Raw genomic sequence first — 23,837 nt, forward strand, 5'->3', positions numbered from 1 at the left:
TTAATTATAATCACAAAGACTGGTACATGCCTAATTATTCACTTCTTGTTATAATCTATTCAGATTTTTCTTCTATTCTTTTTTGCAGGGCTTTCATTGTATTTTATTTTATCAATAATATATATTTTACTTTAATTAATGTTTGAAGAGATGAAAGGGTGTTCTGCTTGCCTAATCTTTCTTTATTCTCGATATTAGGGCTGGATTCGGTTCAAAATAGTTCGGTTTTTTGCCAAAACTAAAACGGAACCGAAATTTCGATTTGGTTCATTTTTTTTTGTTCGGATTTTTTTGGTTCTGTTTCAGTCCAGTTCGGTTTTTTTTTTTTTTCAGATTTTTCTTTTTAAATAAGAAATTTGATAAACTAATAAATCTGGAAAGAAACAAATCTGCAACACCAAGAGCAACACAAGCACATAATCAATCAAAATACTATCTTAATCCACAACTCACATCAATAATTACATTCATTCATTTAAAATTCAAATAACTAACAAACCCATGACACCAAAATCGAATAAATCTGCAATACGAATCAAACCAACAACCCATAAATTTACACCAAAATTTACCCTAAAAAAACCCATAAATCGAAAAAATAAATAAGAGAGACTGGGGAGGACAATCACGTTCATCAGACTAGGCATAGACCCTTTGAAAAAGAACACAAGTCTCTCAGTGCCATGGAAGATACTGTCATGGAAATAGATGGCTGCGGAAGTTTGTTCCAGGAAAGGCAAGAAGTTGCTTCTCACAAATATGAAGCTTGGAATAGAAAGGAGGATGATCCCCCAAAGTCATATCAGACAGTTCATCTCAAGGAAAAGATCGAGAGGCTCCAAAACAAGGTTATGGGTGGGCTGTCGAGACGGCAAGACAGAGAGACGACGAAAGTGGGTTGTCGGGATGAAGGGAGGGCTGGCCGTGGGTTATGGAGAAGAATGGGTAAATTGGAGGCAGGGACGAGAGAGAGAAGAGGGGAATGAAAAATAGAAAAGGTGTTGCTGCTACTACTAGGCTAGGGTTTTGTTGATCTTTATAAATAGTTTAGTCATACAATCATAACAAAACAAAACCTGTTGCCAAGTTGGTTTCACTGAAACTTTTTGAGCTGGAGCGCATTGGTTCGGTTTGACGACTTCGGTTCGATTTTTTTTTTTTTTTCGGTTTTCAATTTTTCAGACCCACCCCTACTCGATATGGTGGTCATAAAAAATTCCGATAAGTATAAACAAATGCTACAGCAAATCAACATTGAGCATACTGTACATGTGGAAGTGGACGCGGCATCCAAAAGGGAGTACAATTGAATGGAAGCCATATGTTGATATTGGTGTGTTGCCATTGCCATGTGTATCTCATGTCTTCAATTAAAGTACTTGAGCAATATTTGACTACTATACATTGTCATTCACTTCACTTAACTCGTGGGTGGGCAATGGGTCGATAACTCGACATGGCCACGGGGAGCTAACAGTAATTTCAAACCAAAGACGGTGAAATTTGAAAACTAATTTAAGCCGTTCTTGTTCAAATACTAAATAAATAATGCTCTATTTAGCGTTGTCATTTTGCCGACCCCAACCAAAAGATTGCCACATTGCTCAGTAGTTCTAGGTCAAAAGTCATACTCTCTCTCTCTCTCTCTCTCTCTCTCTCAAATTTCCTTTACATGATTTTCTCTGTCTAAGAAGGGGGCTAAAGGTAAGGTTAGGAATGATGATGATTTAGATTACCGAGAGCTTTTTTTCTTTTTATTAAATTTTTACGGTGGTAACAGGCTTTGATTAATAATTGTTAACTTATGTTGATAAAATAAATTATTTTTTAAAAATGGTATAGGGCCATGCGTTTTACCGTCTTTGGTTCCTTCCTTCCTTGATGGTCAAACTTATAGGAAGGTGTCTTTTGAAGCTTTCGAGGTGAATATCTCTCTCTCGCTCTCTCTCTCTTCCTTTCAGCACCACCTACACCCCACCCACCCCCCCCCCCCCCCCCGCTTTAATTATTTATTCATTCTTTCTCACTCTGTCACTCTCTGCACCCTAACCCTAAATTCAAATTTTGAAAATACATGCATATGTATATATATATATATATATATATACGTATTGTACATATATATCTAAGAATATACTCTTCTTCGTGTATTTATATTGGAGATATATGCGTACGTACGTGCAGGATGAAGAAAATGATACCATGGAGTTCAGTGGAAAATATAATAAGGAGAGGTAGGGGGACTGCGAGGCAGAATTGACAAAAAGCACTGAAAATGAAAGGGAAGTGTATATCTGAGAGAAATGGATTTGAAAGCCTGAGTGAGTATAATTGAGAGATATATATAGTATAGGAATAGGAGTTAGATTTTCTGGCAATCGATCTGTCCCTTTCAAAAATGACTAAATTATTGAAAGAGAATGAAATTATAATCAAACTCATCAGAGTCGCAGACCCACCCGGAAGACAAGGGTTAATGTCCTCGCATGGGGGTGCAGGCTTCAAGCCTCTCTCTCATACAATATCTCTGCTAGCTGGCTGCATGCCATATACACATATATTGTTGTTTTTCTTTCACTATATATATATATATTCCTTATACAATAATTAAGACTACTTAAGGATTTCATCCCATATCTCTGCCTAACTTTCTCTAATTTTCTGCACTAATCAAACTAACAGTGTTCTTTTTTTTTTTTTTTTTTTTTACAAGCGTGTGAGTCATATTCATATATGCATACATGATATAAGTATATATGGCGAGATGGTAGATAAAGGTAGACAAAGAGATAGCGAGACCCCCGTTTGAAACGGGCCGGGGGAGAAGATCTATGATTAGGACGAGGGGATAATATATAGTTAAATAATGTGACATGGTTGGATGGAATGTGAAAAAGTTATGGGTGTATTTGTTTGTAAGCAGCAGAGACTCAGAGTCAGAAAGTAAAAGAGAAGAGAGAGAAGGCAGATGTGCTGCAGGCATAGGCCGAGGCAGAGGCAGCAGCAGGGCAATGCAATGCTAATTGCAGTGAAACATAATGAAACGAAAATGAGAGAAAGATGGTACCAAAAAAAATGAGAGAAAGAAAAGTTAAGCTTTGGTGGAAGGGGATATTGCTAGAGAGAGATTCTACTACGTACGAACAGGTTTTTCACAACAAGCAAATTAAAGAGAGAAAGACATATAGAGATACTGTCATGCATCACATGAGAAAAGTTAGAGAGAGAGAGATTATTAACCAAATACATGCACCATATGGAAAAAATTTCAATGCTACGTAGTATTAAATGATAAGAAAAATGAATGAGTAAGATGAAAAATTAGAATATCTAACAAATGTTGTATAGAAATTGTATCTAACAACTAAAACAAATCGTAACATTAAAGTTGGACCTAGTATATATACTTTTTTCTTTATTGAAAAGAATATTAATATTCTAAGGTAATTGTTATTAGCACTCCAAAAATCTCATCCTACACTCATCACAAGTGTATTTTTCTTTCTAAGTATAGAAAGTTTGGAGTGCAAAATGAGATTTTTGGAGTGCCAATAATAATTCCCTATTCTAATCTAGATTAAAGAAAAAAAATTTTAAACTTAAAATACAATGAGTTGAAGAAAAAAATAAAAGAAAGTAAGTGAATTTTGTGAGAGAAGAGAGGAGAAGGGAGATATTTTAGGTTTGGTAAAATAAAAGAAAGCATAAAAATTTTGTGATTTTTTATCTTTTAGTGAACAATTAGAGAAATGACTGAAACATATGGGTCGCCCAAGATTAGAGAGCAGACATGAGAGCATCCCTCTCCCACAAATGGTTGAGAATATCTCGTTGATTACACTCGTTTGGAAAATCCTTTTAAATGACTGAAAGGGTTTTAAAAAAAAAAAGTTTTAGAAAATAATTATAAATAAAAATGCAAGTTAATTCTGGGAAAAATATTTGAACTGCTTCCTACAAGAAGCACCAATTAAGTGAATTTTGAGATATTAATTGGTGTGTACACATATAGGCCTTGTTTGGTATGAAGGATTGGATTAATAGAGATACTGATCATGCGTCACATGAGAAAAGTTAGAGAGAGAGAGAGATTATTAACCAAATACATGTAACATATGGAAAATTCTTCAATGCTACATAGTATTAAATGATAAGAAAAATGAATGGGTAAGATTGAAAATAGAATATCTAACAGGCGTTGTATAGAAATTGTATCTAACAGCTAAAACAAATCGTAACATTAAACATGGACCCAATATATATACTTTTTTCTTTATTGAAAAGAAATATTAATATTCTAATCTAGATTAAAGAAAAAAAATTTTGAACTTAAAATACAATGAGTTGAAGAAAAAACATTATATGCCAAAACAATTCACCATTTACAAGAATTAACAAAGATAATATATTTCAAGAGAACAAGTGGAAAAGGAAATGTGGTCATGGACAGCTTGCAAGAACGGAAGAATATAACATATATATATGTGACTACTTTGTTTTGGGAAGAGATCCCCTGCGGATCTCTCCCACCAAATTTTAAGGATACAGAGATTCGGACTCTTGAAATTTGATTAAATGATTACAATTATTATAATTTTTAGAGAGGTTCTACGTTTGTAGCTGTTGGATCAAATTTTAAGAGTCAGGATCTCTAGATCCCTAGAATTTGGTGGGAGAAGGAATCTCTTCCCCTTTGTTTTACGAGAGCATTCATGGTCATAGTGTCACATCCCAACCTTCAAGCTCCAGTGATATTGTCCGCTTTGGCATTCCCTGCCCGAAGACAGAGCTACCGCACGGTTTTGTTTCTGTGGACCGGTACTCGGCCGTAGCCAGCGCCTGCCCTCCCCTCAGGGAGTCCACAAAAGGCCTCATTGAAACTTAAGGTTGGCAATGGATATATAAGGCCCAGTGACCACGCCCTCACGGGCGATGTGGGATACTACACATAGCCTGCATGTATATTAATTAATATATATATATATATATATATATATATCTATATGTATGTATGTATGTATATAATATGAGACCCATGCATGTGTTAGCCAGTCTCATAATCTCCTATAATCATAGCAACTAATTAATTTGAACTATCTAGCATCCACATATAATAGGCTCCACTTGATGGATACACTACCAATTATGGATATACGAACACCTAAAAGGTTTAATTAGTTTATACATTCATTCTAAGTAGTAAACAATTGTAATGGAGTTCATTTAAAATATTAAAAATCAAATTCAATAATATTTTTTTTTTCTTACTCTCGTACGTGTACCTTTTTATTAGTATTGTTAATTTCTCATCTGTCAGTCAATACTTAGCAAGCAATTCTTGATACATAGGTCTAATTATAAAAAAAAAAAAAATGTATGAATTGATTTGTTAACTTATTCAGCGCGTTTGGCATCTGATTTTCATTTGTGTGTGTACTTAAAGATACTGGTGATATTATTGTTTTAAGATCTTTCACAATAGGTTGGAAAAAGGGAGTGTGACACCAATATATTGAGTTCATATAGAAATCACATTTTTACAATGAGTTGAAAATTTTGAGTGTGATAAAACTATATTAAACTCATGAATGTGATACTATCAAACGATTGGGTTCTAGAATATAGCTCTCACAATTATTAAACTAACAATAATATAACAGTAGTATTATAAATATTAAACTCAAATTCCCTAATTCTTATATATAGGTATCTAACTCATTAAAAGTAACGTGGAAAACCTAAGCTAGACTCAAATAAATGATTGGATCTCATCAGGACGAAAGATGGAAAAGAAAGTCCAAATTCCAATCCACCGATACGTCATTTTGTGTTTTTGGATATTAACTAGTTAACTAAGATTTAATGCAAAATTATAGTATCACCCAGCTCCCCACCACCCCCAACGTCCTATTGTCGTTAATCTTATAAATCAAATAAAAGATCTTGCTCTTGTATTTTATAAGCTTTTCACACACCTTTTTGTAATTTTAATTATTGAATTGGATATATCAAATGAATTTAACGAGTATAATTAAAAAGAAGCGTATAAAAAGGATGTTGTGTTTATCATTTATAGCAGACTTTTAAGAGAAAGGGATATCTATTTTTTCTTTAAAATGAAGAACAGTTGTGGGACCCATATCACATCGAACTTCAACGATCTGAACCTTTTATTTTTCAAGTTGCACCTCTTAGATCATACTTGCAAAATATTTGACATATTTAATTGAGTTCAAAGAAATTGACGAATACTTTGTTGTATAAAAATCAATAAAATTTTATTGTGATAATTAAATACGCAAATGACTTTTTTACAAAGATGACATATGAATCAAGACTTACAAAGTCAACAATTCAGATCTTTAAAATTTGATATAGAGTAGGTCTCACAATTAATCTCTTTAATGCTCAATATTTATACATGTGTAAGAGGTCGAGGAGGCCGTACGTGTGAAAGAAGTGGAAAGGAAAGAGAGCGAGTGTTAAAAACTTTGTATATAAATGCTTAGGAAGAAATGATAGTCATTTTCAATTGATTCTAGGTCTGCAAATTTTTTACCTTTCCTCCTCTCTATGAGTCCCACATACCGCCATGGAAATGGAGCCTCTGTCTTCTCTCTTTAAACAATAGTTGTTCCTTAACCAGTTGGCCACTTGATCTTCTTTTTCTTCTTCTTCATGCATGGAGTACTAGTTGTCTGATCATCTCTTTTCTTTAACTCAAATCATTTGAGATGGGTTCCATGAACTGGTTGGGGTTCTCTCTTTCCCCTCAAGAAGTAGTTCCGACTGATCCAATGATATCCGAGGGTGCTGATCGTCGTCGTCATCAGCACGGCCAAGATCTTCATGACTTATCTGACCAGACCACCACACCAGTCTCTCGCTTCGGCTTCAAGTACTCTGATGAAATCTCCGGTACCGATACCTCCGGCGACTGCTTTGATCTCACTAATTCTCATGACGACTCATCCGCCACTACTACTGCTCCTAAGCATCATTCCCTCAACCAGCTCCCTCCATCTTTTGGAATGCTTCATCAAGCTGCGTTCAACTCCCAAGGTTTGTCTACCCCCCTCCTTCCATCCATACAAACACGTTCGTTTCTGATTTCTTTTTCTTTTTTGTTTTTCGGATGAATGACTTTTTCTTCTATTTCTTGTGTCCTGGAGCTAGTTTTCATCATTCGTAAAAATTAAGTTGTAAATTTTAATAATTAATTGTTAATTGGTTCTAGCTACCATATTTTAGCAGGTGCAGATTGGAACATGAACTCATCGGATAGCACCAACTACAAGATCACATCAGACCACCTATCTGTGCTGATGGGAAAAAGTAACTCATGCAATACCCTAAACCTTGAAAACCATCATAATCGTCATCATCAACAGCCAAAGCTCGAAAACTTCCTGGGCCGACACTCTTTCATTGCGGATCATCACGATCACATCCAGAGCAGCACTAATTCTGCGCATGGATACAATAATAACACTGCCAGTACTAATACTACTGACTACATCTTCTCCAGAACCGTCTCTTCTTTGCAGCTTCCATTAGAGAGTGCCGGTCCCACAGATGTCATCAACGGAGACGGTCCAGGCGGGGACATTAATAACAACAGTAGCAGCTCGAATATTGGGCTTTCAATGATCAAGACGTGGCTGAGGAATCAACCGGCACCCCAGCAGCAAGAGATGAACAAAAACGATATCAATGGCATCGGTGTCTCCAACACAAGTACTAGTACTACCGCTAGTACTACCAGCGCACAGACTCTATCGCTTTCGATGAGTACTGCAGGTGCTACCACTGCTGGAGATCAAACCTGTTCGTCAGATCGAGATAATAATAAGCAGGCAATTATTAGGACTGCCGCTGTAACCACTACTCAGTCTGGGATCGATAGCCAGACTAGTACTTCTACTGCTATTGAGGCTGTGCCCAGAAAGTCCATTGATACATTTGGGCAGAGAACTTCTATATACCGTGGTGTAACCAGGTAACTATATAAATAAATAATTTTATCTTATTTCTTCATTTACTATTTTAATTAATTTTTGGATTTTGGGGGTCTAATTAATGTTTGAAATAATTAAGGGTCTACTTTTTTCAATCTATGCGTACACACAGGCACAGATGGACTGGTAGATATGAAGCTCATTTGTGGGATAATAGTTGCCGAAGAGAGGGACAAACTCGGAAGGGAAGGCAAGGTACATAATCCATTTTAATTTAATTGTTGGATCTTTAATTTAGGAAAAAATATATAAGATTATTTCGTTTCAAGTTTAGTTTATTGATTTATTTAATTAAAGACGCATCATGCATATCATGTTTTTCTTTAACTAATAGTGCTGCGTTTCTTTTGTGCGTTTCTTGATCTGGGCCGCCTTTCCATCTCAATCCTCTTTAATTTGCAGTTTATCTGGGTACGTACAGTTTAAAGGTCAATGCCTTTCTTCACATGATTTTTTCCCCTTTCCGGATCTCCCTTTTTCTATGATCAAACTGAATAATTAATTAAATCCATAATCCATAGGTGGTTATGACAAGGAAGAAAAGGCAGCAAGAGCTTATGACCTAGCAGCATTGAAATATTGGGGTACCACAACCACTACAAACTTCCCGGTGAGTTATAAAACGTAAAAAAAGAAAAAAAATTAAAGAAAGAGTTCCCACTATTCGAACAAATAATTAAAAGGATTCATGTATGTCGATCGATCACGTTGCCTATTTTGTTTGCGCAACAAAATCTGCTCAATGTTGGCCATTGATATTGACATGCGCACTTAGGTTAGCTTGGAAACTGGGGAACGTGTTTCGACTATATATTAAAAAATATTTCTATATACTGTATACACTCCCAAGTCCCAACTGATATTAAGTATCCTTAATATACAGGGAGGGAAGTGTCAAATATTTACGCAAGTTAATCCCAGAAAATTAAGTATCATTAATCATATATTGTTCGCCGTTGTGATGTTATAGATGCATGCATGGCTTTGATTGATTATTATCTAATAATCATGAGATGGATAACCTCTGAGTTTTCTAATATTTTCGATAATTTGAAATAATACCAGATTAGCAACTATGAGAAAGAGGTAGACGAAATGAAGCACATGACAAGACAGGAATTTGTTGCATCTTTGCGAAGGTACGTAAATACATACAAATATATAAATGACCATGAAGCTAGTGGCATCATATCTAAAAACTATGCCATCAATTATAATTCGCTTTGGAGCCAATTAATTATAATGAAATTGCCGATTTAATTATATGTACTCCATGAATTTTCTTGCTGCAGGAAGAGTAGTGGGTTTTCTCGTGGTGCATCCATTTATCGAGGAGTAACAAGGTAATGCAACAGAGTATGCATGTGACGCAATTAAATATGATTTTGATTTGAAAATGCATGGAGGCACCAATTGTGAGTAGCATTCAGTCATCAATGTAAAGATCGGTATTCATATGCATGTTACAAGTAAGCCCTAAATATTACATATGTATAGTTTGTTCATGTAATTAATTTGGTTGCATGTGCAACAGACACCACCAGCATGGGAGATGGCAAGCAAGGATTGGAAGAGTAGCAGGGAACAAAGATCTCTACCTGGGAACCTTCAGTAAGTTCAATTTCTTTTTCCTGCAATGTTAGTTTTAATTTGACCTTGAAATTAATTAAGGTGCTGATGATAACTAGCTTTTTTACTTTATAATTTCCTAATGAATTTCCATATATATATATAGGTACTCAGGAGGAAGCAGCAGAGGCGTATGACATCGCAGCCATAAAATTCCGGGGACTAAATGCAGTAACAAACTTTGACATGACTAGATACGACGTGAAGTCGATTCTGGAGAGCAGCACATTGCCTATTAGTGGTGCTGCGAAGCGACTGAAAGACGTTGAGCAGGCACATCACCAGCATCAGCATGAGATGACTCTACTGGCTGACGGACACCACAGATCAACGACGGACGATCAACGCGAAAAGCTGATGATGATGACTCGTAGTACTAGTACTAGTAATTGTCACGATCAATATTATCAGCAACTGATAAATGGCGATCATCATGGAATGAGCGTAAATAACGTCTGGCCAACTCTTGCATTGACCCAGGCCGCCGCCGCCGCTGCTCATCAGGCCGTGGCCCCGCCTTTTGGGATGCCTTATTACTCATCAGTGCCATATAATTCTAATGGCGGGCAGAGGGTTTGGTGCAAGCAAGAGCAAGACACTAATTCTCAAAGCTTTTATCAGCCACAAGATTATCATCATCAAGATCTTCATCATCATCAACTACTTCAGTTGGGAAGTACCCACAATTTCCTTCAGCCAGTCAACCTCCTGGGAAATAGTACTACAACGGATTCTATGGAACATAGCTCAGGTTCTAATTCTGTCATATATAATGGTACTACTGCCGGAGATCACGGTGGCTATATGATCCCTATGGGGACGGTTATAGCTAATGGTCATGAGAATAATAGTAATGCTTTTGGAGATGGCAGTTCCGATCATGATCAGGTGAAAGCGGCGCTAGGTTATGAAAATGTGTTTGGCTCAAGTAGTACTACTACCGCTGCGGATGCTTATAATCATGCAAAGAGCTTGTATTATCTTCCGGTTCAGGCGCCGCAGTCATCATCAGTTTCATCAGTAGGCGTAGCGAAGGGAAGCAGCGAGTATAACAATTGGGTGCCAATAGCAGTTCCAACATCTACTAACAATATGGCTCCTTTCACAGTCTGGAATGACACAAATTAACGCGTATACATTTCAAATGGATGGACGGTTGAAGGGAGGACGTACTACTGGTCTGGTATATTAGGATGGGGATTAAGAAAAGGATGTATAAATATGGAACGAATTTCCTAATTTTGATTTTTCATTCTGCATCTGTGCTAGTTACTAGATGATGATCACCTACTTAGGTGGGGAAGATAGGCATTTTGTTAATTTGGTCTTTTGTTACTAACTTAATTTGCAGTAGGGTCCTCTATGCAAATTTTGCAAGGGTCTATCTGAATTCAGAAATAGCATCTCTACTTAGCTTTGCAGTTTTGAATAACACATGTATTTCATACATTTGATACAAAGGTCGATGGAGTTTTAACTCTTCTAGTAGAGTGTCATACAAATTAATCTCTATGTGAAGAGATGACCAAAATAATTGAATTACGTGCATTTATACACTATCAGTTACATTAGTTGGGAAGTGTTGTTCTCGTAGGGTTTTGGGTAAGAGATCATCAAAACATACACAACGTGAAATGTGGATTATTTCACCTTTGGCCGTTTTGTGGACAACAATGTTTAATAACAAGGTTTAATAACAAATATTCATCATAAATTGGAAAGAGAATTCGACGAAAACACATTTCATTATCCATGCATGCATGCACTTTTGTAGTTAGTAGTTCCACGATGAATCAACAAAAGACTAATGCTAGGTAAACTAGATTTATAAATTAAATGATGTGTTACCAATAAAAAAATTAGCACATTAGTTAATATTTAAAGTAATAATTCAATCATCAACTTCTATATCATTTAGTTAATTTTGTCTACAGATTTAGTCTCTCTAGCACCCTTAACAAAATTCAATGGATGATTATATAAAGGGTAATTAATGCTAGGGAGACCAAATGTGTAGATTAAATTTTGTAAACTTAATGACAGGAAGTTGATGACTGAATTATTATTTAGGTGTTGATTACCACACTTTTTTCTTATTGAGGACACATTATTTAGTTTGTAAATTTAGAACTCTGGTGTATGCTCATCATACACCTCATTATCTGACACGTGTCCTTTCAACAAACTATGGTTAACTTTATTATTAAACGTTCATTTTCTAATTTTGAAAAAAAAAAAAAAAAACTATTGTTAAGTGCAAGGACGAGTGTCAGACAATGGTGTAGCCATGAATTATTCGGTTGGTGGGCTAAGCTATAATTATTACTATGAAATCAAATTTTAATCTTTTGTTGCCTACATAAACTTATATAATAGCAAACTTGAAAGCAATAATTTGAAGCAAACAAAATTGTACTATGTTTTCTAGGCTTCTAGCCTTCAAAGCGCCAGCCATGAGATTTAAAATTTTCATTTGTTAAGTAGAATATGTTTATTAAAAATAATATAATATCCCAAAAGCTTAATATTTTTAACGTTAAAGAATCAAAACTCTTCCTATGTTATAGCTCAAGGGCCTTGTACTTGGTTTGGCTCTGCCAACAATGTCAGATAACGACATGTATGATGACCGTACATCATAATTCTTAATTATGAACAAAAATACACTCTTTAATCTACTTAACGTTACCTTTGTAAAGGGAATTAACAAGAGTAACATGGAGATATATACACGACAAATAAGAAAAATAATAATGTGGCATGAAAATCGAGGAGATGTTTATTTATAGAAATATTTTATCAATTTTGCTTTCAAAGAGAGCCAAAGCCCCCGTGGGAACTGGGATTGCATTGGAGATATCAGCGGAGCACCCGTGCCTTCTTGGATATAATACCACAAAATCCCCTCACAACCACTGCGTAGATCTCTCTCTCTCTCGCACCCTTATCCATGCAAAAATATTTCTTTTTTGGGTAAATGGCATGCAGCAAATGTTACAACCCCGGCCTTAGGCCCCCATTAAAGAAGAGCTTTAATTCCATATCACCTGAGGAAAAGTAAGACTTTTGTTATCTTTATATATAAATTCAAGGGATTAATGAATAGTGTTTTTTTGTGTCGCAAGTTTTATAAAAAAATGGAGAAAAATACTTTTCAAACAAAAAAACTTCAAAAACAATCTAAAATAATGCATTAAATATGGCAGGGGTATTTTCATCATTTGAACAACATTTTTTTAATAATTAAAAAAATTTATACAATTTTTTTATATATATTTTATTTTAATAATTAGTACCTCACAATAAGCTAGCAATAATGTGATTCAATCAGTTGTTATTATTTTCTCTATTTTTAAACACATTCAAAACATCTTAAGAGGTGTCTAATGCCAGTTATAAAAAAGATCTTTCGCACATGGATAATAATGTGATTAAATTAGTTGTTAAATGATTGTTTTTCTATTTTATTTTAACAAACAATATTATCTACACTAAGGGGGAGAGTGTGAGCTTAGTTTCACAGTGACTAGTAATAATGTGATTCAATAAGTTGTTTATTAAATATTATTTTCTCTATTCTTAATATAAATTCAATAGAGACAGATTTTATTATGTGGATTCAGTTGCTTTAATTAGTTTATGAGGGGTTTATTCTAGCATGATATAAGATTATTCATTTACTTCAAATATTTGACTTTTCTTTTGTCAATTTACTCATATAAATACATTTAAAATGTCTAAGTACCGCATAGTACGTCGTGATTCAAAAAATGTCTTTTGCACGCGGGTGAGCGTGTGCATAAAATCTAGTTACAGCTAAAGAGGATCCAACCCCTCCTCGTTCCTATATTCTTTTCTTCCCAAACCATGCGGTCTTGCCCTGTTTTTTATAATAGGATTCTATTCCCTAAAAATTTTCTCTCCTTTCCTCCTTTCTTTTTTGTTTTTTTTTTATTTTCATAAAGAAATCAACACAAAATGAATGTTGACTTGACGATCGTGACAATTCAAATAATAAGGAAAGGAAGAGGAGTAGAATTTAGAAGAGAAAGAATCATACTCTTTTTATTCTCCTTATATATTAGGTTTACATAAAACATCATTCACTCAATTTTTTTTAAACTTCGCACACACCTTTATTCATTTTAGCCATTAATTTGAATAAATTAAACAAAAAATACTAATAAAATTAAAATAATTGTATGCGAGTGGCTAAAAAGATGGCCTAGTAATGACCTTATAAATAGATAGAATAATAAAAACTTTCACCATCTAATCTTGTAATATTATAGGATAATATGAACTGTCATTTTGTTATTTTAAATATGATAATACTAGAGAGATCAAATTTCTAAACTATGTTTTGTGAACCAAATAAGGTAAATGTTGATGATTGGATTACTAGTTAATTATTTATTAAAATGCTTATTTTCGATTGATGACACATCAATTAATTTAAAATTTTGATCATTCTAACATTATCCTTTTAAATATCAATTATGTTAAGATTGAACCAAATTCAGAATCTAGTCGAAAGCTTCATAATAAATTATTAAACCCTGCACCTGCAGTGTGCTGCTGCTGCATGGATGCCTCTTGCGTGTCTGTGAGACAGACTCTTACTTATGGAACCAGATCTTCTATGGGTCATTGAAATTTGATTTAACGGCTACAAAAAGAAAACTTTTCTAAAAGTTATTGTAGTCGTTTGATCAAATTTCAATTATCCAGATTATTTAATCTTTAGACTCAGTTCCTTTGAATTAGAAGGGGATCCGGTTCTTACTTATCTCCTCCAAATACAAATAGAAATATAATCATCCCATAAGCTAACAGGTCCTAGGAATGCTCATTCTCGTCTCTTACTTTTCTCCCGCGGCTCTTTTTTTTGGGGGGGAGGGGGGAGAGGGGGGAGAGGAGGAGGAGTTGGGGTTTGTGTAGGTGTGTGTTTGTGTCGGGGTGTGGTTCATGCATTCATCACTCTCCTCTCTAAATTATTTTCTTAGCTAATTAATTATTAATGTATAGAAAATTCACATCGAAACTCCAAACCCTAGCCAGTAAATAAATAAAAACTGTGTTTGGGATTCAAACCTTTTTGACCTTTGACCACACCATTACCATGCACCATCTCTTCGTTCCACATCCCTCTCCCCTGTCTTCTCTTGAATAATATAATAATAATAAATAAAATAAAATAAAAAAATAATGTTCAAGAGATTAAAATTTTAAATTAAATTTGTAAATTAAATAATTTATTAATAATAAAAAAATAAGCACGTTAATCAACGTTTAAATAATAATTCGATTATCAACAAGTACATTATTTGATTTACAAATTTCATTTAAAAAGTACTTGGGATTCCTTAAGTTATAACTAAAGCTTCTTTAGATATATTTCCTGCAGTTGAAGTTGAATTTGGAAGCACAGCTATATATATCTTGGATTTAAGTGTTGGTTGTCACTAATTGGTACTCCGGCCCCGAGTTGATCTTCTTCCTTCCTCACCATGCGTAATTATATAGGTGCCAATTAATTATTAATACATACTCTCTCTATATATTTATTTAGAAGTGCATGCATGCATGAACTCGAATTTGTAAATATATATATATATATATATATATATATATATATATATCTATATAGGGAAGTGTTATTGGTACTTAAAAAAAATCTCATTCTACACTCCTTACAAATGTAATTTTCTTTCTAAATATAGAAAGTTTGGAGTGTAAAATAAAAAATTTGAAATGCCAATAACAATTATATATATAGAGCATGGATGGGAACATGCTTTTGCGTGTGACTGAAGGTGGCTGTGTTCCACGTTTACCACCTCCTCCCCCTTGACTCCTGACCTGAACATGTATATATCATATATGAGATTCTAGTTTTATGTGGTTACCCCTAGTTGCATACTTGGATTGATTATTTGGGTAGGCAGGCTTAATGTATCCATCCTTGTGTTTCCCTACGAACTTGGATAGCAATTAATATTTAACACTGCAAACATTTACACTCAAAAGTTTCATATTGCAGTACACAACACCACCAATGAAGCAATGAAGCAATGAGCCAAGCGTTAAGTGCGCATGTTCCTGCAAACCCAACAAAAGAAGAGTGGTTCTTAAATTTTTAGTAAATTAGAAAAAACACCATCACAATTATAATTTTTATATATAAAAGAAATTAAGGAAGTTCATTAGGACGAAAGGAAAAAAGGTTAATGAAAAGGACTTCACACATTTTTAATAATATTTTTTTTTTATAATAAGGACAAAAATAAGAGGCAGTGACATTATTGTATATAAGTTAGTCTGGAGCTGGTGGCATAAATATGTTGACCTATGGGTGGAGTCATTTTTTCATAACCGACTGCTTCTTAAGAAACAATTGCCTGCACCATGAAACTTCAACTTATTTTATAATACTACCTCCGCCTTGAAGCTTTAACTTATTTACAATACTGCTACCGCCTCTTGTTCTTAGTATTAATAAAGTTCATTAAGCGTAAATTAAGCTTGCATAATGTTCTTCCAAAGTTTTTAGTTTAGCGTGTTTAATTATGAATGATCAAGTGTAATGTTATCTTGACATTGTGGTTCACCTTCAAATCAGCAAAATTAGCCCTTCACAGCTTTAATTGATCATCTACTACTAGTTAGCCGGGTAAAGGATTTGTATATTTACCACTGTGACTTGTGCAAGAACTTGCAATTTACAAATTTGCGAGGAGGAGAGGGGGGCCTCATTTTTTGTCCTTCAGGTTAAAAAGGAAAATGAAAAAGACACACAATCTATACCTTCACTTGGTACTTGGTAGCTAGCCAGCTGCAGGCCAATTGCAAGAATACAAGATCGACAAAACATATTTTCCGTGGCAAAATTCATTCATATATAGTATAGCGTACGTAAATGTGATTTAAATTTAATATCACATGCCACCACTCAATGAAATTAACATGCACGCCAAGAATACCATACAAGTATACATACAGTACTCAAATAACAAATAATGCTAAAAAGCACAGTATTCAGTACAATTCTAAGGTGCTATTATAGTCATAATTTGAACACAGAATTTCCTTCAATTTTCAAGCACGCTTATTTGAAGAGGCGTCTGCAACTCTTGATGTCTTAGAATGTCTGCTGACCTTCTGTTCGACTCCCAACCACCTTAGGATATGTTGAAAAACTGTTTTGTCCCGTAATAGTTCACGGTGCCTTGCAGCTATTGCTACTCTTTCCACTGCAGCAAATCCATCCGCCTGTTTGATAGTAATTAAGATAGAAAGTTCGAACAAATTCGCTCAAATTCTGAAACCATAATAATACTTTGCAAATAAAACTTAGCAGGAACTATTGAAGAGAGCATATATATTAACACTGGGATCATAGGTCGGATAGAGCACCTTTGCTGACTCAGCCGGAACTGTTTCATCTCCATCCACATAAGAATACTGAGGCTGGAAAGAAAGAAATCGTGTAAATCATAAAGAGGACAGGTCATAAAAGCATTAACATCCCAGGGGTACATAATCTTTGTCAAAACTGGATGCTACTATTTGATTAGTAGCTGGATAAAACAGCAACTGGATTAATCAGAAGTTAGAGGTGCAAGTAAAACAGGGAATAAGAGTCAAGGGTTGATGCGTATAAATGTACGTAAGGGAAATAACAAGAAATGGGAGAGTAACGGTGAATAAAAATAGTGCAGATCATAGCTTCAGAGTCTGGATAATGTTGAACAGCGTGGGACCTAACATTTTCAAAAATAAAGGTGCACGTGTACAACTCTCTTTAACTATGATAGGCTTCAGACCAAGACTACTTCAGCGATCAGAAATCAAAGGACGTATGATCTAGGCTGTTTGGGATACCTACACACACAACTTTTTGAAAATTCAAGATTTCACAAACAGTAAATAACTCACTATTGAATGGCATATTTCAGACAGGTCCTGAATTGGAGCTGTCTCCGAACCGTAGCTGCATTAGTAAATATATATGTCAGATGCACTACCAAATTCACAGTTGCATAACTTGATAGGGAAATGATACAACTTATGAAGGGAACAGAATGGTGCACCTTCTAGATTGTATATTCATCAAACCATTTTTTTTATTTTTTTTTTACAATGTCAAACCCTGAGAATTTCCATTTAAATTAGTTCTGCTAGTCAATTGCAAACTTAGCTCTGCCTGTGTGCTATAATAAAGGTCTCTGTATCAACTAAGCAACCAGTCATACCAAGGATTGCAAAGCCTGTTCACATGTTTCCTGTTTTGATTTAAGTATGGGTCCAGCTGCTACTTATTTTGGATTTCTATTCCTTTAAGTATTCCTAATTCATAAAGTAGTTCTCTTACATACCAAACATCAAAAGGGGTGTCGAACGATGTGCCATATACGTTATAGAAGCTGACGCTATCTGGTAGTTTAGCACAGTTCAAAACTTGGCGAGTCTCAGCAGCCCATCTGAGAATAGAACAGTTAAATGGCAAAGCGACCGTTTCACCATCATAATTTAGCTGCATTGAAAGAGATTGACATAAGCTCTGGCTATTGATTAAGAGAGAGAGAAGTCATGCTGATATCAGAATGTGCAGGGAGACAAAACCTGGACAACAATTGCATCCCGAAACTACTATTGTCCACTGGCATTGGCAACATGATTAACCGTGTTACTAGATAAGGTTGTCTATAGTGCTAGCATAGTGTATCCTTCTTGAGCTCTGATAAGTACTGGATTTAATTATATTAAATGTAAAATTGTTTTCCAAAATACAGTACAACAGCGCACGAGAAAGCGAGACTTGCCTCAATAATCAAAGCACATGAAATAGTTTTGTAGCAAGAAAAATCTGAAAAGTGGTACCTCATTATATTTCAATGCTTCTTCAAACAAAGGGATGCTTTCAATTGGGCCATAAGACTCCAAATCAACCAAGGTTTCCCCATCCGTAGACTTGTTCCTCCAAACCTGAATTTCGGGCGGCCTTTTCCAATTAAATTTTGGATTTGCCAACATCTCATAGATTGATGGACACTCAATCAACTATATGAGAAACAAATTTATTCAGGTTTAGTTCTTCCTAATAGCAACATCTTGTAGAATAAAAAAGGGTAAGACCTGAAAAATGTAGCCAAATACTTGTTATGGATGAAAGGCTATAAAGAACATTAATTTCTTTATTATTTTGATTGGCTGGAGGGATATGCCCAACTTCCTAAAAAAGGAAAATAGGTATGCAAGTCAATTACATATTTCAAGAACGGCATTCAGAAATTCTTTATGGTGTTGAAGTGTTTAAACCAAGTGACTTCTAGGTTCCATTGTGAAATATGTTGGAGATTTTCTTATACACGGTTAGAGCTTATTGAATTGGATCAGATCAGCTGAAGGGTGCATTTCTCAGAGAAACTCAGCCTTCATGTGTTTTCTCACTTGTAGTCTTTCATTGGTATTTTCTAATATATACAGACTCATTCACAGCATGTCATGCTTCCATTTAAGATACTAGGTTGCCAAGAAAGATGATCGCATAATTAACTTTCCAATTATCTAGTTTAAATACAGTCATGAAGCCAAATTAGCTTAATTTAACGTATTACCAGCTGGTGCATAGTCCACCTTGATACAAAAAAGTAACTTCCCAAGCCTTCAACAAACTGTAATCCAGTTAAGAGAGAATCATTGATGCATCCTGGTGCACCTGTAATTTGAATTTAATTCATAATCAACAATCAGGGATGAAAACACAAATATCGCGGTATTGTCAAATGCTTTGACTCCCAGTCTAAGAAGATTAAAGAGATGTTAACCAAAAGAGGCTGAAAGGGAATGCATAGTATGGTTTTCTAGCTACCTGAGAAGATTCAATGGACAGATTCCAGTAAGTACTGCTGACATACATTAAAGATTATGTAGTCCAAATACGAAGACGATTGGCATAAAAGAAACTACCTTGAAAAGGGCAAGCTATGCAGATCCATTTACTCACGTACTTTGAAAATACCTGCCGAAGAACGATTTGCCTCTAGTGAGAAGAGGAGTTTTTATTTTCTGCATATTTCGATGAAAATTCATAAACTTCAACTAGTCACCAAGAGAAAGTATGCGCACATCAGTATGGAGTGACATAAAACATGTGACTAGCAGTCCACCCATTGAATGCGAAATTATATTTACTTTTCTACCCCCAGAAGCCTTGTAAGCAGTTTCCAGTTTCACCTTAAGACCCTCCATTGACTTGTCAATTCTGCCAACATAATACCCACGGTGGTCAGATTATTGGAAACAAAGAACCAAATTGTCAGACATTGTTGTGATAGTTCAAATACCAGAAATGGTTGCTTGCATACATTTACTATAGAAACTCTAGCCACCAAAAGAAAAAAACAGTAACCAGCCGAAAAAAAGTTACCTATTGCTTTGTCGAAAATCATATCCGTATCCAAACAAAGTGGTTCCCTTCTTATACCCACACTCGACAAGCATATCAATCATATCATGGAACTGGTACACCTCTTTCAAACGTATCAATTTGACAAACTGGAAACATGAAGAAACATAATATAATAAGCTTTAATTCAGTGATGTCATAACCAAACTATGAAAATATCCATGGGGACAAGTATCATTCTTACCCAGGAAGGATCCAGAATATCAATGGCATACAGGCCGTAATCGTCATCTGGGACCACAATTTCAGTTTCTTTGTCTAGCGTTTCTGTATAACCTGGGAACGCAAATGAGTCTAGTAAGAGGCTGATTCTACACAGAAATAGAACATGAAAGGAAAAGTAAGAAAATGATAACAGATGCAAAATTGATCTGTAATTTAGCTAGAATAACATGTTTTAGCCATCTTCCACGATACAAACGGTAGGAAACCAACCTGATGGCGGTTGGATTTGATGCTTCATTCATGTTTATGAGCAGATCATACAAACTAATCTTGAAGGAAAATGATAGCTCTTGAAATAAAATTTTGACTTGGCTCATAAATTTTGAATGAAATGGTGACATGATAGATGAAAGTCGAAACATGTTTGCATGGTCTCGTCCCAGTAGAATACAAGTGAAGATGTCTTAGCAATGAAATGGTAAATCTTAACAATAACTAAAGGTATCATGTTATGCATGGTCTCTTCCCAATCCCAGAAGAATCCAGCAAGCAAACAGTGAGAGATGAGATGATTGACAAAATCCCACACTAGTCTGTCTAGTGTCTTGTCTCTCATTCCTGCATGCATTTTGGTTTGGTTTCCCAATTGCCACCGACCCAAAACAAGGTTCTTATTTCGAAAAATATATAAATAGAGAAAGCAACCTGTTTGGGGATTGTAGATAGACCAGAGCTTCTTCTTGAACTCCAAGTCAGCCAATAAGATCCGGACCCAGACCCGTGTGTCGAAGCCCAACTTCCTCCTCCTGGAGTGCAGAATGGAGCCTCCGATGCCCGACACCAGCAGCACCGGCTCCACCTCCACCTCCGTTTGAGAGGAGGTGCGGTTGTCATGATCAAAGTCGAAACAGGGGCAGAAGCACTGGCCTGGCATGGATATTGGTATTGCCCGTGTTCTCTTGTCTTGTCGTCTCCTCTAGCTCAAGGTATGCAGAGTGAGTCAAAGTGACAAGTACCGAACGTAATTGTATAATGTTGTGTGCAGAAATGATGGATGAGTCCGTTATTGGGAATGAGCTCTTGCATTTGTTTCAAGTGAATATTGAAGGAAGGAATATTCAAATCCTCAAGCCTCAAGCCTCAAGCCAAGGATAATTTTGAGTTTGGTTTCACTTTCACATGTTGTGTGCAGAAATGATGGATGAGTCCGTTATCGGGAATGAGCTAAAAAATGGCTTCAAGTGGAATATTGAAGGAAGTAAGCTCTTGCATTTGTTTTATGCCTTCTTTCTCCTTTGTCTCAATTAAACTCATCTCTCTCTCTCTCTCTCTCTCTCTCTCTCTCTCTCTCTCTCTCTCTCTCTCTCTCCTTTTGGTCGAGTTGTTGTACCTAACGGTCCAAGCACGGCACCTCCACTGCCAATTCAACTCAATGCTACTCGTCCTACACACTACAGACTACGACATCTTAGAAGCATATGCCAAACGAAAATCACACTGCGGCATCCTAGAAGCATATACTCATCTACTATATAATTTTTTTACATTTTATTTTATTAAGGAGAGAGGAAAGAGTTCAAATCTATCACAAAAATTTAAGAAATAGGAATTTCAAAATTTGAACAAGAGACGCATAGGTACAAACCTATCCACCAATATATTGGACAATTACTATTACTACTCATCTTCTACGTCTTATCATTCGCTCACCACATGTTTATGTAGGTAGCTACCTCTGTTTCTGTTTCCAATTCCATTTCCTTTCAAAACTGTTAGCTGTAAACTCCAAACGCAAACGCAATCACGCAAACGCAAACCCGATGGATCCATAACCAAAACATCTAAACAATCAACTCAAGTCAACACACATTAACCACAAACATCTCCGAGTTATAACATCTAACACCAACATCATCCGGCCATAAAAATCTTTCAAAGTACAAGCAAAATTAGATTTCATTCCATTGCTACATTCACTAGAATGTGCCGACGAGCCACTCCAAAATCCTGGTTCAAAGATCCTGAACGTTCAAACCTACAAATCAAAAAAAATTTAAAAATTGATTAGTTTTAACTGTGGGTGAGCTTATAGAAAGAAAAAAAAAGTAACAGATGAAAGTCCCCTGATTCAACACAAACTACTCATTCTGCAGGATGAAATAATGAATCCACCGTGCTCCACAATGGCAACATCACAATAGGAATAGACTAGTATGAGTTGCCCACCATAATAAATTACACCAGCGATCACAAAAATTTATACCTGGAGGAAGAGATTGCTTCAACTTGTTGGCCTTCTCGGAATCAAACACACAAAGTGTGTAAAGGTACTTGGAGCACCGAACCTTGAACTTGACAGCATCCTTGGTCCTCTTGATTTTGACATTGCGGGCATCCTTCCTTCTTGCGGTTAGAAGGAAATCCTTAATCTCATGGATCTGCTTCGGCTGTTGGTGCACACACATGGTATAAACATTATAGACCAATATACATTCGGAAATTTACATCTAAATAAGGCACGTATGTTGACATGTTTCAACATCTATTATCAATTACTCAAACAGAATTATAGCAGATCCAGTTTCTTAGCGACTCAATTACTTTTTAACATTATTATAAAAGACTGGTAGAAGGATACAAAACACCAACAAAGAGTATTATACAAAACACTGTCAGACGCTTCATATGAAAACACCGTGTTTCATTTACCACGAAATCGATAGTAAAATGAAAGTCACACTATTCTGCGACCTCGAAATCATTATAAAAAATTAGTAACGGAATTTTAGAACCAGACTACCAGAGATTAAAAAACAATCACCAAACTATGTACAACAGTTTACAACAAACGAGAAGCATTGAGAAAAATCTTAAAAAATACAAAATCCAATAAACCAATAACCGAAAATCTTCAAAACTAAAACAAAGTATACTGTAATGATATGTTCACATCTACGGTGCAAACCTGCATCAAATTTGTATCTATCTAAATTGACGATAAACAAGAGATGAACACACTTCTTCTTTTCCTATAATTTATATGATAATAGATACACACCACAGTATATTAGTGGATTCGGTATCAAATATGCATGTCCTTCCACTGCCAATTTCAATACATACAAGTATGGTTTCTGCAGTGCTCCGCTTATCAAATTTGTACATGCAAATTTAGCCAACAAAACCACAAGTTCCAGTGAAGAGCAACATGTGCGCACAAGTAAGGGTGAAAACAAACGTACCATTTTGCTTTTTGCTTGTTGCTTGCTGCTTGCTGGAGGCTGCGTCGGAGTTGGATGTTGAGGCAAGGAGGCTATATACGAGATGAAACCCTAATTTTATAATTATTGTTTATGCCGGTTTTGTCCTTAGGGCTTTTTTTGTGATGTCCAAAGAGGTTAATGGGTATAGGGTTCTGAACCATTTTTAGCCCATTTCGCATTTTCCACTTGTATTGGGCTGAAATGTTATCAATCTGTGCAAACTTCTGAGCCCGTTTGATATTCTCTTGATTTTTTTATATTTTTGTTGGAATTTTTTATTTCATTTGGATA

The 23,837-nt window shown here is 35.4% G+C and overlaps 3 protein-coding genes across 7 annotated transcripts; 1 reads left to right on the top strand and 2 right to left on the bottom strand.

Annotated features, from left to right (window-relative positions):
- The first annotated feature begins 6,524 nt into the window (after nucleotides 1-6,524).
- Nucleotides 6,525-11,079, top strand: LOC137745357 (uncharacterized). Of its 4 annotated transcripts, none has more exons than XM_088680746.1 (9): nucleotides 6,551-7,062; nucleotides 7,252-7,999; nucleotides 8,131-8,213; nucleotides 8,421-8,429; nucleotides 8,540-8,628; nucleotides 9,084-9,157; nucleotides 9,311-9,361; nucleotides 9,553-9,629; nucleotides 9,754-11,079. In XM_088680746.1, exons 1-9 carry the CDS (start codon nucleotides 6,735-6,737, stop codon nucleotides 10,773-10,775), a joined length of 2,481 nt encoding a protein of 826 aa, XP_088536872.1. In that variant the 5' UTR covers nucleotides 6,551-6,734; the 3' UTR covers nucleotides 10,776-11,079. The 4 variants fall into 4 exon arrangements, with proteins under 4 accessions (XP_088536875.1, XP_088536874.1, XP_088536872.1 ...); XM_088680747.1 differs by having other exon boundaries at nucleotides 7,255-7,999; XM_088680749.1 differs by lacking the exon at nucleotides 8,421-8,429 and having other exon boundaries at nucleotides 6,525-7,062; nucleotides 7,255-7,999.
- Nucleotides 11,080-16,522: 5,443 nt separating this feature from the next.
- On the bottom strand, nucleotides 16,523-21,583 carry LOC137744649 (phospholipase A(1) LCAT3). Of its 2 annotated transcripts, none has more exons than XM_068484421.2 (11): nucleotides 20,989-21,583; nucleotides 20,303-20,394; nucleotides 20,080-20,207; nucleotides 19,779-19,914; nucleotides 19,620-19,671; nucleotides 19,268-19,368; nucleotides 18,531-18,635; nucleotides 18,026-18,183; nucleotides 17,586-17,640; nucleotides 17,064-17,117; nucleotides 16,523-16,919 (listed from the first exon to the last, which is right to left on the bottom strand). In XM_068484421.2, the coding sequence occupies exons 1-11, from the start codon at nucleotides 21,215-21,217 to the stop codon at nucleotides 16,746-16,748; spliced, it is 1,284 nt and encodes a 427-aa protein (XP_068340522.2). In that variant the 5' UTR covers nucleotides 21,218-21,583; the 3' UTR covers nucleotides 16,523-16,745. The 2 variants fall into 2 exon arrangements, with proteins under 2 accessions (XP_068340522.2, XP_068340521.2); XM_068484420.2 differs by having other exon boundaries at nucleotides 18,531-18,710; nucleotides 20,989-21,531.
- Nucleotides 21,584-22,104: 521 nt separating this feature from the next.
- Nucleotides 22,105-23,579, bottom strand: LOC137744651 (large ribosomal subunit protein eL38z/eL38y). The gene is made up of 3 exons (XM_068484423.2): nucleotides 23,526-23,579; nucleotides 22,547-22,730; nucleotides 22,105-22,318 (listed from the first exon to the last, which is right to left on the bottom strand). Exons 1-3 carry the CDS (start codon nucleotides 23,526-23,528, stop codon nucleotides 22,296-22,298), a joined length of 210 nt encoding a protein of 69 aa, XP_068340524.1. The 5' UTR covers nucleotides 23,529-23,579; the 3' UTR covers nucleotides 22,105-22,295.
- Nucleotides 23,580-23,837: the final 258 nt, after the last annotated feature.

This window comes from Pyrus communis, chromosome 12, assembly GCF_041283825.1.
Source record: "Pyrus communis isolate YQ-2024b chromosome 12, ASM4128382v1, whole genome shotgun sequence".
NCBI lineage: Eukaryota > Viridiplantae > Streptophyta > Magnoliopsida > Rosales > Rosaceae > Pyrus > Pyrus communis.